The sequence below is a fragment of the Lates calcarifer genome, linkage group LG9, assembly GCF_001640805.2.
Source record: "Lates calcarifer isolate ASB-BC8 linkage group LG9, TLL_Latcal_v3, whole genome shotgun sequence".
In the NCBI taxonomy this organism is placed as follows: Eukaryota; Metazoa; Chordata; class Actinopteri; family Centropomidae; genus Lates; species Lates calcarifer.
This window is the reverse complement of record NC_066841.1, coordinates 21,510,630-21,525,222: the sequence shown is the minus strand read 5'-3', so window position 1 is coordinate 21,525,222 and position 14,593 is coordinate 21,510,630. Positions and strand designations below refer to the sequence as shown.

Here is a 14,593-nt window from a genome sequence, read left to right as displayed (position 1 = left end):
AGGTGGAGACATCTTGTTGTAGAAAACCAGAAGCCCTCTTGTCCTTTGACTGTCTTGTGACTGGGACTCTTTGGGTTTATTGAGATTGCTGCTGTAATACTTCAATAAACTCTCACATTTGATTATCTCCAGTGATTTTTGAGCTACACTATTTGCTTCTAGAAGACCGAAAACATAAAGAGACTGAAAATTGTTGGATGCAGACTACAGGTTTGTCCTGACCCAGGCCTTCCAGTTTGTGATTCAGCATAACTTGGACTCCTTCACATTTGACATTCAATTGAGGTGGCTTCTGAATGTCACTGGAGTTTAAAAGGCAGCTCATGAGTAGTCTCTCAAAGAGGCTGCTTATCACTTATTTTTACCTCCTTTTTTAATTCTCTGTTTTAACAGGATTCCACTGATCCAGACATCAGCATGGGAACAGAGGGTGGAGAGACGAGAGCTGTCCATGGGAAACAGACATAGCATACAACCCGTGCACCTCATAGCCAGTGTGACTGGCACGTCCTTCTGATCACAGACACTGAAGTCCCAACCCCTCCACAGCACATCACTCTGCCAGAGCTTCACCAGAAACGCTGGTATCACCATTTGCAGACAGGTGTTCTGTAAAAATCAGGAGGTACAGTCAAACACTGGGGTGATACACAGAATAACAAATGCAAAGAAAGGAAGAGAGAACAGAGGAGATAGGAGCAACTAGACGATGACTGATATGAGGTTTAATTTATTTTCAGTACAGAAGTGTCCTTGGATTTTCACTTTGATCAGTCACAATTGTTTTATTCTGCTAAAGTGTTTTTTTGTTGTTTTTATGTGTTAACCAATATCAAATGTCTGTCTCAGGCAGGGGAACTTATTACTTAACCTTTTAATAGAACTGCACAGGTATGTGGGGTTTCCTTCATCTAGGACACATAACTGGGGCTGCATTTTGAGGAATATCTTTCTCAAACTGGACTCCCCACTCTGACTCCATCACTGAGTGTAACTCTGTTTGTAGTCACACTCACAGCTGAATAAAGCAGCCATTATTAACAACAAGCTTCAAGACAAACTTTCCTCCCTGTGGAAACAGGAGCTGTCGTACTGGGTCTCACAGTGAGTGGCCACTCGGCCCTCAAACAAGGGGTGGAAGCTGCATACAGTCTTCCACATTCCTGTAGTGGACCCATCATTTAGCTTAATGAACAGTATAACTGAGACCAAAGGAATCAACATGAACATGTCAACCCCCAGTGAGGGACAACACTACAGCTTCAGTTCAGAAAGAGAAGTAAGAATTAAGAATTAAGTCAGAGAGAAGGGGAGAGGAAACCAGGAACAGGAAGTGAGAAGGTTCCCCACTATAAATATATATATAAATACCTTATATTTGATATTGAATTAATTTAACAACTTAAGTTGCAAATCAAAAATGCAACTTAGTTTTCTGTATAGAAACAGGCCTTGACTACCACTGTGCAGCAGGATTATGGTGATGTTATTTATAGACATTCTCTCAGACCATATGGAACCCATCATTGTGTCTTGTAACAGAAGATGGGCTGGCTTCCCTCTTTCTTATCTATTCATTTATAAAGGACTACTTCAGAAATTGCTTACCTCCTTATTTATTACCACTGCTGTTCCTCAGACATTCTACCTCTAACCTCCATTCTCAGGACTGACTGACAGTGTTTGTTTTTGAAGTAAATACTGGTCTTGGAAAAACATCCTTCAAATATTATTTGCAGATTTCAGCTCGGCTTTCAACACCATACAACGGCACATTCTGATACCTAAATTACACCGACTCCATGTTCCACCCCGGCTGATTCATTTAATCCATGACTTCTTATCCAACAGACAGCAGACAATTCGGACCGGCAGTACAGCAACAGCTCCACTTATTTCCAACACTGGAGCCCCCCAGGGATGTGTGCTAAGTCCTTTCCTGTATACACTTTATACAAATGACTGCACCAGCCCATCACCCACTACAGTGTACATCAAATATGCAGACGACACCACCATACTGGGACTTCTTAAGGACAGCGCCTCCCTTGCACATTATCAGAACTCAATAGAACACTTCACCAAGTGGTGTCAACATAACCATCTTCAACTCAACCTCAAGAAAACCCAAGAAATGACTGTTGGTATCACAACACCTCATCCCATCATCATTGACAATACCACAATTGATATGGTTGAACATTTCAAATATATGGGAGTCACACTTGACAATAAACTCAGTTTTGACTCACACACAATGGACATTCATAAAAGATGCAAGCAAAGACTCTCAGTTATCCGTAAACTTAAAGGACTTCATGTTTCCCCACACCTTCTGTTAATGTTGTATAAAAGCCAATCCTCCTATACTGTTCTCCTTGTTTCATGACAATACTCACAGTCAAAAACCGGAACATGTTCACTAAAATAACCTCCATAGCAGCTAAAATCATTGGTCTTCCCACTCCCAACCTCTCACAATTAAACACTAAGGCCATTACACGCATCGCTCAGGCAATAACACAGGACCACACTCACCCACTGAACTATTGCTTCTCCCTGTTACCCTCTGGTCGACGATATAGGCCCATCAGATACAACAGAGTACATTTTAAAAACAGTTTAATCCCCACAGCCATCAATACTCTGAACAATATGCAATAATGGTCTGAAATTGATATCTGTACTTTGTCACAAATGACTGTAGTGTGTTACATGTGTGGGTGCGTGCTATGGTGTTTCCCTGCCTGTACAGCCGTAAAAATTAATTTCCCCCATGGGGACAATAATGTAACTAACTAACTAACTAACTATTATGCTCTATTTATCTAGAATTAATAACAGAGTTGACTTAAACTTGACATACTGATACTGAAAGGGCAGATCAGACACTAGGTTAGAGGCTTTATTGACTTGAGATGTGATTGTAGGTGTGACATAATGTGTACATGTATGTATGTATACATCTGTGTGTAGCGTGTGTGTGCATGTGCATATGTGTGTATGCATGTGTATGTACAGTAGCAGCTGCTGTGGCTCAGGAGGCAGAGCAAGTTGCCCACCAATTGGAAGGTAAGTGATTCAGTCCCTGCTCTTCCAGTCAGTGTGAACGGGTGTGTGTGTTAGAGCACTTCATATGTATATACAACAAGTGCTGTATGAATGTGTGTGTATTATCTGTGACTCATTTCCTCCCAGAATCTAATCTACAGGAGACTGAATTCATTATAAGGTGATGAGTTAAAGGTTAGCACAGATTGTTTTCTTCATGTAATAGACAATATAACAAATGCTTAACACTCATTGTATAATTGCAAGTAACATCCCAGCATACACTCTTTACCATAATGACTCCAGCAACCCTCTAATGGGGTTCCAGGGGCTCTAAAACAGTGTGAGAGTAATTGAGAGTAATGAAGATCACAAGGCAGGAATGTGTCAGATGGCAGTCACATGAGTAATTTGTATCTGCTACATACTGACACACAACCCCTGCCCTCATGAAATGACACTTTGTTATTTTTACACTTTTTGTACAAATTAGATTGATATGAGGAGTTAATTACTGATTACTCTGGTCCCTTTAGACAGAGCCAGGATAGCTGGCTCTCCCTGCATTAATCCTAAATTAAGCTAACCAGCTGCTGGCCTCAGATTCATGTTTAACACACAGACATGGAAATAATATAGAGTGGGGGAAGTTTGCCCACTTACAAAGAAATTAATGGACTCTAATTTTTATGGTTGTTTACTGATTATGGCAATAGACAGAATATCAGTCAAATATGAATAAAACACACAATATAAAAGTAAAAATAAGTTTTCGATCCCCAAGTAAACATAAGTTAGTACTTGGTAGAGAAACCCTTGTTGGCAAGCAGAGTGATGAGACGTTTCTTGTAGTTGGTCACAAGGTTTGCACACAGCTCAGGAGGGATTTTGGCCCATTGCTCTTTACAGAAAGTCTCTAAATCCTTCAAGTTTCTTGGCTGCCACTTGGAAACTTGAAGCTTCAGCTCCCTCCACAAGTTTTCTATTGGGTTGAAAAACAGCCCCAACATAATGTTTCCACCTCCATGCTGGGATGGTGCTCTGTGGGTCATACTCGCATTTTTTCATCCTCCAAACATGGCAGGTCGAGTTGATGCCAAATAGCTCAACTTTGGTTTCATCTGACCACAGCACTTTCTCCCAAGCTGAGTCATTTAGATGTTCACTGGCAAACACAAGGCAGGCCTATACATGTGCCTTCTTGAGCAGGTGAGATCTTGCATGGAGCTCCAGACCGAGGAGTTTGACGGATCTAATACTTATTTCACTCAATAAAATGCACATTTTATAACTTTTAAATTGTTTGTTTTTTATGCATTTTCGACTGGTATTCTGTCTATTGCCATAATCAGTAAACAACCATAAAAATTAGAGTCCGTTAATTTCTTTGTAAGTGGGCAAACTTACAAATTCAGAAGGGGATCAAATAATTATTTCCCCCACTGTAAGTCTTCAAACCTCTCAGTAAGAAAGGAGACACACACATCTCCCAGATAGATAATCTGTTTCTCATAACACAGCAGTGTTGGGAAAGATGTGTGAATATTGTGTAGGAAAAAAGCCAAGTGGACACTACTGAAAATGTTTATCCATCCTCCAAGTTGTTCCTTCAGTTGTAGCTAGTTTTGCCTGGCTAGCTGTATACTTCTGTGTGCAGAAGAAAAAACAGAAGTAGGAGCAGCAGTGGTATGAGAATGTCTGAACTTGCTACTCTAAAATGCTAATAACACTTGGAAGAACCATATATCTAAGGCCAAACTGTCAACAGGTCTTGCCAAAGCAGCTACTTTCTGGAGCTGATGCATCTGTGCAGGGCTTGGTGTGCATTGCTTGAGAGAGACAGATACAACAGCTTGCCAGTTCAGAATGAGCACTGTAATATCTGCCCCTGGATGATCAGTGATGAATCCAGGATTCTCTGAGTGGTTTGTCTCTGAAAACTTCCCTGGACAGTTGTCTGAATCATGTCTGATGCCTCACTGTCCAAACACCATGGTTGTTCCACTCCTCCTTAAAAACCTTTAGGTTGTGGTTAAAAGCTCTGATCCTTTCTTTGATGGCTTTACCACAGTCCCCTGTCCACCATGTGACTGCTTTCCTATTCATTTTCCCTTTGCTTCAAGGAATTGACAGATTTGCTGCTTTTCTCTAAAACTCCATTAATTTAGGTCTATTCCCTATTTTCCATCTCACACAAGTACTTACATTTTGTAGGTTCTTTCCTCTACTCTTATTGCCCTGTCTGCATATATTGAATAAATACTGAATAATGATCACCACCAGCTGTTGAGTCTTCCCATAATTCATCTCACATATCCCTGTTGCCTTTATTGACACCATTGTCAAATCTAGTGCTGAACTATTACCTGTGTATACATCTATCCTCCTACCTCTCTCAGTATTAAGACACACCAAGTTGTTATCCTCCAACAGCCCTTCTCTTTCTCTGCATTTGTATCTCCTTACACTTTGTGAATTAAAATACTTCATTTTCTTCATCTTCCTCTTATTTCCCACCTCCACTGATGTTAGTTCACTGGTCTTCAGGTGACATGCTGCTGCTTTTATCATTATTTGAATTATTTCTGTTTTGTCTCCATTGTAGCATTTATGACTCATGCTATGAAAGAGACCCATTTCTTTACATCAATCCACCCTTTACCCTCTTTCTCCTGTTGTGTCCCTCTCCTCTGGTTCACCATCTTGACAGCTGCTGCTGGCTGCTCTTGTCTTTCACTCTGACCTAATGAATCTCTACCTCCTTATTCATTACCACTATGGCTTCTGCAATTACATCCTCTCCACATTTTCTTCCTTTATATGTATGAGCAAATCTTTGACACTTACAAAATTGAATAGGTTTAGAAACATACTTTAGTTAAGCAAAACTTTCTTTGAAGGAATTTCTTCCTCAAATTCCAACATATACTTTCACTTTCGAAGCAGACATCAATTCCTCATCTACTTTCAGTTGCTTTTAACCAGAAGTTCACTTCCTGTAACTCAGCTTAGACAACATTTCTGTATAAAGCCTATATGAGACTAATGTGGAAGTTAAACAGGGCTTACAAAGTTCCCGTATGGCATTTCAGTAATCTGTAGAGAAGAACATGATCAGATGACCTGTAAATGTCTGTCCATTGCTTTGGGGTTTGGTAACATTTTGTTGGTTGTGACAAGATGTGAGTTAGCTCTTTACTGCCCCCTGCTGTCGCCGCTTGGTTCAGCTCAAAGCGGAAGTGACAGCGACCTGTTAACGGGCTGAATACAGACCGACGGTGGTGAACTGTTTCACAGTGTTGTTTGCTATGGAAGCTGGTGGTACCGTGAATTCAGGAGGCTGATCGAAGGTAAGAATGTGGCTTTAGAGACAGAGACAGAGGAGAGGCGTGGCTCGTTAGCTGGGCCTACTGGAACTTCAAACTGCGTCTCAAGACGGAGACATTCAGTTCAACATACAGACACTGTATCGTTGTATGTCTACGTTACATCACTGTTCATTGTAGTAGTTGAACAGTGCTACGCTCGTGTTAATGAGGACATATTGTTCACTATGCCCGTCGTTAGCTAGCCTAGCACAATCCGCAGATGGTGGTCCACAGTGTAACACAAAGCTGGACACGCACCACTATTCTACTCGGTGCATTCCTCAGCTGTCAGACTGAGGCCTGATAACCACAGCATTATTAAAGGAGGCTACATGACGTGTTAATGGGGAAATCCCCACAACATCTCTTTTGACTGTTGTTATGACCCAGCCCCGGTTTGGACTGTCTCATCCTCTGTGAGTTATCTGAAAGAAAGAAAGAAAGAAAGAGAAAGAAAACATTGAAGCGGAATGGAAAGTGAATTAAACGTGAAAATAGTGATGACGTTGAGTATGTTGAATAAACAGCACATTGTCTGTGTAATTATAATTATTGTTCATGTAATGATATGTTCTGTGATGTAGCCTTCATCTTATTTAAACGAGTTAATATTTGGAAGGAGAGATGTAAAGTGGTATTAATAATAGTGATAATAGCAATAACGGTAATGACAATTCTGTTAGTAATAATAATAGTAGCAATAAGGACTAATTCAAGACTAGAGTTCAAAATCCTCCTCCTCACATACAAAGCCCTTAATGGTCAGGCTCCATCTTACCTTAAAGATCTCATAGTCCCCTACAATCCCACCAGGACTCTGCGCTCCCAAAATGCTGGTTTACTGGTGGTTCTCAGAGTTTCCAAGAGTAGAATGGGAGGCAGAGCCTTCAGTTATCAGGCTCCTCTACTGTGGAACCTTCTCCCAGTTTCGGTCCGGGAGGCAGACACCCTCTGTACCTTTAAGAGTAAGCTTAAAACTTTCCTCTTTGATAAAGCTTATAGTTAGGGTTGGCTCAGGCTTGAACCATCCCTTAGTTATGGTGCTATAGGCCTAGACTGCCGGGAGATCTCCCATGATGCACTGAGCTCCTCTCTCTCTCTCTCTCTCTCTCTCTCTCTCTCTCTCTCTCTCTCCCTCTCCCCCCCTCCCCCTCTCTCTCCCTCTCTCTCTCCCTCTCTCCACTCAATATGGATTCATATCCCATGTTACATGTTACTAACTCAATATCTTCCCTTTCCTGTAGTATTGTGCTCTTCCGTCTCTCTCTCCTCTTCTGTCTCTTTCTGCAGGTATTTCTGCCTCTGGAGCTGTAGAGTCTGATCTGTGATGACAAGTCTCCTGCTGCTCCTACAACTCCACTCAACACCTGCTGCTAGAATTAGAAATTACTTACACTGCTATTAGTTGTATTGCTATGTTAGCAGTTAATACTTTAATTATCACTACTATCATTACTACTGCTGTATTACCGGCCTCATCTTACATCTGATATGGAACCTGTGTTATGCTATGTTCTTCTTTCGCTATTCTCTACCCCCCCCCCCCCCCCCCCTTCTTAAACCAACCGGTCGAGGCAGATGCTCGAGGTTTCTGCCTCTTAAAAGGAAGTTTTTCCTTGCCACTGTCTCCTAGTGCTGCTCATGGTGGGATTTGTTGGGTCTCTCTCTGTAAATACCTACTTTAAAGAGTACGGTCTAGACCTGCTCTATATGAAAAGTGCCTTGAGATGACTGTTGGTGTGATATGGCGCTATATAAATAAAATTGAATTGAACTAATAATTTCTAAATATAACAGCAGGTGTTGAGCAGGATCGTAGGAGCTGCAGGAGGTTTGTCATCACAGATCAGACTCCACTGCTCCAGAGGCAGAAGTACCTGCAGAAAGAGTTGGGAGGAGAGGAGAAAGTGCAAAACTACAGGAAAAGGAAGATATTGAGTTAGTGACATGTATTTATGAGATATTAATACGTACAGGATGGAAAAAGAGAGCTTGTTGTAAGTCACTGTTTTGCATTTGTAGGCTTTATTTTCAGATAAAAAGCTCTGATAAAGTCACTGTCCGCAACCTGTTCATCATCCAGCAGCAGACACACACAGTCAGTGAGCACCTGGAGTACACAGTGAAACATTCAGCAGCTAGAGACAGGGATTTCCCTCAGGAGGTGGTGGAGACCAAACCTGAGCTGAAATAATAAAAATTAAAAATGATAAAAATTAACACTGATGTTGATTATGAAGAACAGTAGTTAAAATATTAAAGGTCAAGTCAAACTTATTTGAAAAAATGAAGATGAACAATAAAATTATTCATATTAACTGTTGATAATATTACTACTATGATCCATGTCTACTAACCACCTAACCAGTTGTCTGAAAGGCTGCTACATAATGACGTGAAAAAAGTGAATACTTCTGAATGCACTGTGATGTCTATCCTTACAGTAGTAAACATAGATATCACATTGGCATGCATCAGTTTTATGTACTTGAGCACTAAGAGGTGTTTGCTTTGTACAAGTGAATGTAGGTGTTTTGTCAGAGACCTTCCTCTCTGTCATTGGCTTCACCTGAGTCACCTCTCTCTTGTTCCTGTAGATGGGAGATGCCCATTAAGACCAGTCTGTGTCCAGTGTTCTACCACCATGATGACCAGTCACTGCTCGTTGTTGCCAGAAATTTTGCCAAATCAGTGTCTTATGAGGTACCAGCCTAAGCTGGACTCTGAGCCCATGTGTGGGTTGTCTGCTGATCTGCCTCTGCCAGGTAAAACCATTGAGGAGTGCAGTGTGTCTGCCAGTGAACAGCCTCAGTATTACACACAGGTGTCGACCAAGCTGGACGGTCAGCTGATGTCTCCGGGGTTGGACACATACACCAAACAGTGGTAGGTAATTGATGTGTTCAATTCAGTTTCAAAAAACGCTTCTAATTTTTCACAACAGTCTATCTCAGATTGTCAGCAGCTAACACCACATAACACTGGTTCCAAAACCTCCCACTTTAAGAATTCTCCTCCCTATTTGGATTTAACTTAACGTTGAGCAGAGTACCTTCATTTAAAAAAACTGTTAAAATAATGTAACCATCTGCTTTGTGTTAATGCACTGCTAATGACTTGGCAGCTTAATAGCCTCACCTTGTCTTGCACTCTGACTCTTTTTCTCTCCATCACTGGTCCCTTCCACTTCTGGTGGTTGTGCACAACTTCTAGACCTGACAAGTAGTGGTTAGTGGTTGCAGTGTTCCCTCACAGCAAGAAGGTTCAGGGTTTGAACCCCGGTTCTCCCAGGGCTTCTCTGTGTGGAGTTTACATGTTCTACCTGTTTTTGTGTGGCTTCTCTCTAGGTTCTCCAGCTTCCTCCCACAGTCCAAAGACATGCAGGTTAACTGGTTACTCTAAACTGTCTGTGGGTGTGAATGGTCATGTTTGTATCTACAGCACTGTGTCAAAGTTTTAGGCAGTTCAGTTTTTACTCTTATCCTTCATCAGAACCACCGGGGAGGTGTCTGATCAGTCCCAGATTAAATCTGCAGCAGGACAGTGAGTCAGCATCATAAAGAACTGTCCTCAGAGACAAGTAGAACAAGGAGTCCTGCAGTAGATGGTCTGACCCCACAGAGCCCTTGTCTCACAGAGTCAGTCTGAGATTACATGAAGAGACAGAAGACACTGAGTCCATTTACCATGCAGGAAATGGTGATGTGGTCTGCACCACCCCTTCTTTTAGCTCAGGAGTTCTCTCTGTTCTTCACTAAATGGTCTTTGAGGAAACTCTGAATTTGCGCTGGTAGAATGGAGATCTTTGAGATTAAAGGCATGGCTCCCCACAGCTGCTGGAGTTCCTGATGACCATGCATCTGAATTCATCTTGAAAACAAAAAGTCATAGTTAGTATGTCCTCCTTGATTCTTCTGTTCAGCAGTGCCGGGTCAGAGAACCCCATGTGTCGTGTCTGTCATGACAGCGGAGCCCAGGAGGAGCTGCTGTCCCCCTGTGAGTGTTCTGGGACCCTGGCCACCATCCACCGCAGCTGTCTGGAACACTGGCTGTCTGCCTCAGGAACCAGCTTCTGTGAGCTCTGCCACTACCAGTTCACTGTGCAGAGGAAGTCCAGGCCATTGCTTGAGGTACAGGATGATCAGGGAACATCCAGTTCAGTCAGTCATTACATCACATTCATTTTACCTGGAAGATAACTGTGCTTTAATTCTTGGTGGTGCAGTGGATGCAGAACCCGGGTCTTCGTCAGGAGAGGCGCACGCTGTTTGGTGACATGGTGTGTTTCCTGCTCATCACTCCTCTGGCCACCATCTCCGGCTGGCTCTGCCTTCGTGGTGCCATAGATCACCTTCACTTCTCCAGCCGGCTGGAGGCTGTGGGGCTCATCGCTCTGACCATCGCCCTCTTCACCATTTACCTCTTCTGGACTCTGGTGAGTATGCCGAGCAGTGTAGGGGTGGATGTTGTGCAGTGTTCATTACTTGTGATAAAAATGAAATATTCTGCATTTGTTTTCTTTCTTTTTTTTAAAGGTTTTTTTTTTGGGGGGGGGGGCTTCGCCTTTATTTGGATAGGACAGTGGAGAGAGAGTAGGGGAATGACACACAATAAAGGTCTGACTAGAAGTCAATCGGGGGACCAGCTGCTCAGGGCACTAAGGCCCATGCAGTATGCGCCCTAACCATTCGGATACTGGGGTAAACACGGGGCAAGGCCTGTCCTCCTCTATTTGTTGGGGGTGCAGCTGTAACAGCAGGAGAGCTGTTAGTGCTCTGATCAGGACCAGACTCTTTGACATCAGCAGCAGAGCTGTTAGCATCATTAGAAGAGGTTCATACAGTACATATACTGTAGATCACTGTGTCCTCTTGTTAATAACATTTCCAGCCAAGTTTCTGCATGAGGTTACCCACAGGTGTCTGGTCATCTCCCTGTACAATCACACTCACAACCCTGTACTTGATGCAGGAGTCTGCCAGACCACGTTTGTCTGCTCAGCTAGTAATACAACCTGTGCTACTTGCTGGTGCCACTTGAAATGTAGTTGATGTAAGCTGTGGCTCAGGAGATAGAGGGGGCGGTTTGAGTCTATTTACTACAAAGCTGATGTTTTTTGGGATGATGGTGAGAGGAGACATGCAGACTTGGTCTCAAAGAAAATTACAACTGTGCCAATAAGGCAAAATCTCACTCAAAGTCACTGCAAGATATATATCCACATTCATACCAAGCTGTGAAAATATCAGGCCTCCACTGCAGACCGTCCTGTGGACCTTCTACACAACTACAGAAAAGTGGAGCTGGTTGTTGGGAGAAATAAAAACAGGATGTGGCTCTTCTTCTTCAGTGTTTATTGGTGGTTGGAAAACCAGCTTAGAGTTGTGTTGCTGCCACTAAGTGGCCCTCAGTTGTCACAAACTGAGTCATGGGTTCTCTCCGTCTCATTATGTTCCACTCTGGAGCTCAGTCAAGTGCATTATCTAGTGGTAAATTTTGGCACCCCTGTCTGGTCTGGTGTTTGGCTTAATATTAAAGCATAACAGTTTGAGCTCAACCCTTCTCTTCACCCCTCTAACACTTTCCTTTGACCCACATCTTGTGGTTTCTGTGTGTGTGTGTGTGTGTGTGTGTGTGTGTGTGTGTGTGTATGAACAGGTGAAGTGATCGTCCAACAGTTAAGTAGTGCACCTACATAAAGTTGGCAGACAGACAGTGGAGATGGGTCAATGGGTCAAGCTCCAAAAATACTGACTCCTATATTTCTCATAATGCAACCAATGGAAGCTGGAAATCCTTTTGGTCAGAGCTTCACTGACATCTTCCACACTTCACGTTTGTGGTGAAGGCTTTCTGGTAGATATTATCTGTGTAGTATCCAAGCCCCACCAGAAATAACCTCATCAGGGTTATTTTCTCCAACTCAATTAAGCTCCTCCAGAACCACAGAAGGCATTATACAATAGTCACATACTGAGGAGTACTAACTACGACCAAGAAACCCATATGCAAAATATTTAAAATAAGTCAGTTTTACTAGTTAAATTAATTTCACTTGAATGAAGTTCACTCAGTTCAGAGGTGAAATCCTGATGTTTTTTTTCCTAAGGTGTCTCTCAGGTATCACTGTCGACTGTACAATGAGTGGCGACTGTCCAATCAGAGAGTGGTCCTCCTCCTCCCCAGGTCACACAGTGAAGTGTCAGGGCTTCACCCATTACAAGGCTCACAGCAAGGGAAGCAGCCATCCAAGGAGTCGACAGTGTGAGTATGGAGCCAGCTCCAAGACAGACTCTGATTAGGAGGTGGACTCTGTTCATCCTCTGCTTTGAAGCACTTTACAGCACCACTCTGAGATGTTATGTCAGAGCTAATGTCACATGTATGAATGACCACAGGTAAGATGGTCCAAGCAGCACTTTACTCTCACACTTATCTCACCTGGACACCAACGTGGCTCCGGTCAAATGACAGAAGCCTGATGAAAAGCCTCAGACATTCTTACACTATAGTGAAGACACCACGGCTCTAGTACTGCTTCAAGAAATGGTTTGACTGAATCAGCTGAGAAGTTCAAGTCCCAAACCATCAGACTGTCCTTTGTTGTACTTTCAAACATCAAAACACTGTGGACATCTTTAGATTTCAGCAGCAAAAAAAGATGTGATGTATGGATGAAACAAAGTGAAAATGTTTGATATTAAACTTTGATCTGTAACCATAATGTGCCTCAGCCTTAAAGGCCTGGTTCAAGTTCATGCACACAAACGGCTACAGGCAATCTACTTAAAGTCTAATGATAAGTCCATCAACAGTTTTTCACACTGATTGACTGATTGAGTGATTAATTAATTGATTTGATGATTGGGACACACTTAAACAAAAGGTTATTTTTTAATTTGAGTCATTTTTTCATATGTTCTGTTTCTGTGCTGATGTAAAAAAGAAAAGACTCACTATAGTTTAGTTGGAGTGGATCATTTTCATAAATCAGTATCATATATCCTTTAAAATCAGTGGTAATTAATCTCATGCCACTATTGTTCAGTTCTGTTAAAAACCAGCTAGGCCACTTGTTCAGTAACATTTCCCATAGTGAAGTGTAAAGTGAGTCCTACTTTTACCAGATTTTGACCTAAACACTGTGCATTTAGTCCTCCCCACAATAAGAACGAATGTATTTACTGTCACTCTAACATCAGATCTTAAGGTAAGACTCCAGTTCTCCACGTCTGAGCTCTGATGTACAAGTTGTGGAATCACTTCCATAGATTACAGTGGTGACATTTGAGAATGGACATCAGATCACTTGTGTTGGACAGTGGTACAATGTTGCCTCTGTTCTATTTTTCTGCACAGACATTCGCACTGAAATAAAGCTGCTGTTTCACCCTTTCCCTGAAAATGGGAGCTCCAGACATGAACATTTTTCAGTCCAGATGAACATAATGATGATGAAGATGAACATGATGTGATATATGGTGGTACAGCTGTCACAGACATAAAGTGACCTTTGTTTTCTCAGAGCTTCAACTACTTCATGTTTGTGGTGATGCCATAAACTCTTCTCTGCATACTGCACTTCCTCCTCCTCTTTGTTTGCACTAAACATCTTACACACTTATGTGAATTTGTGAGATGGTCTGTATTCAGACATGTACTATAGAAAATGTTTACTATCTAAACCACCTAGAAGGAATTGAATATTCAGATTTCAGATGAATTATGGGAGAGCACTCTGAGGTGGATTACTTGATGCAAGTTAAAATAACACAGACCTCACTTTTCTAAAGCTAAGCAACAGCTGTTCTGTTTTACTACAAAAAGCCAAAATCCTTGAACAGCCTAGCTGGAATAGAATCCAAAAGACAAGTTGATGGTTTAGATTAAGAAACAGCTGGAGTCACCTCAGAGAGATATATAAAAGTCTAAATATAAATCAGCTGTTACAGTTAATTCTAAAGCTACTGTACTGGACAGTACATCAGGGTCAGTAATGGAAAGGAGTTTTTTTTCTCAGGTTGAAGCTGGATCTTATTTCCCATGTTTTAGGGTGTAAAAGATTTATAGGGACAAATATCTTTGGAATCTGTGCAGTATTGATCAAGAATAGTGAACCAGCAGCAGCTGCTGCAGTGTGATCCAATGGACAACTGTTCACGTCAAAGTCCGTC

At 42.0% G+C, this 14,593-nt stretch overlaps 1 protein-coding gene across 5 annotated transcripts in view; it reads left to right on the top strand.

Moving 5' to 3' along the window:
• The window catches only part of LOC108881532 (E3 ubiquitin-protein ligase MARCHF3), a 52,631-nt gene that overhangs the window by 5,813 nt on the left and 32,225 nt on the right, over positions 1-14,593 (top strand). For 2 of the 5 annotated variants that reach the window (XM_051072695.1, XM_051072694.1), the window contains exons 1-5: positions 6,245-6,401; positions 9,017-9,305; positions 10,342-10,549; positions 10,645-10,854; positions 12,529-12,683. In XM_051072695.1, coding sequence (XP_050928652.1) covers positions 9,064-9,305; positions 10,342-10,549; positions 10,645-10,854; positions 12,529-12,683 — 815 coding nt within the window. In that variant the 5' untranslated portion in view covers positions 6,245-6,401; positions 9,017-9,063. Of the gene's footprint in view, positions 1-393; positions 626-6,244; positions 6,402-9,016; positions 9,306-10,341; positions 10,550-10,644; positions 10,855-12,528; positions 12,684-12,817; positions 14,001-14,593 lie in introns of those variants that run through there. The other 3 variants (XM_018673597.2, XM_051072696.1, XM_018673598.2) reach the window with 3 other exon arrangements.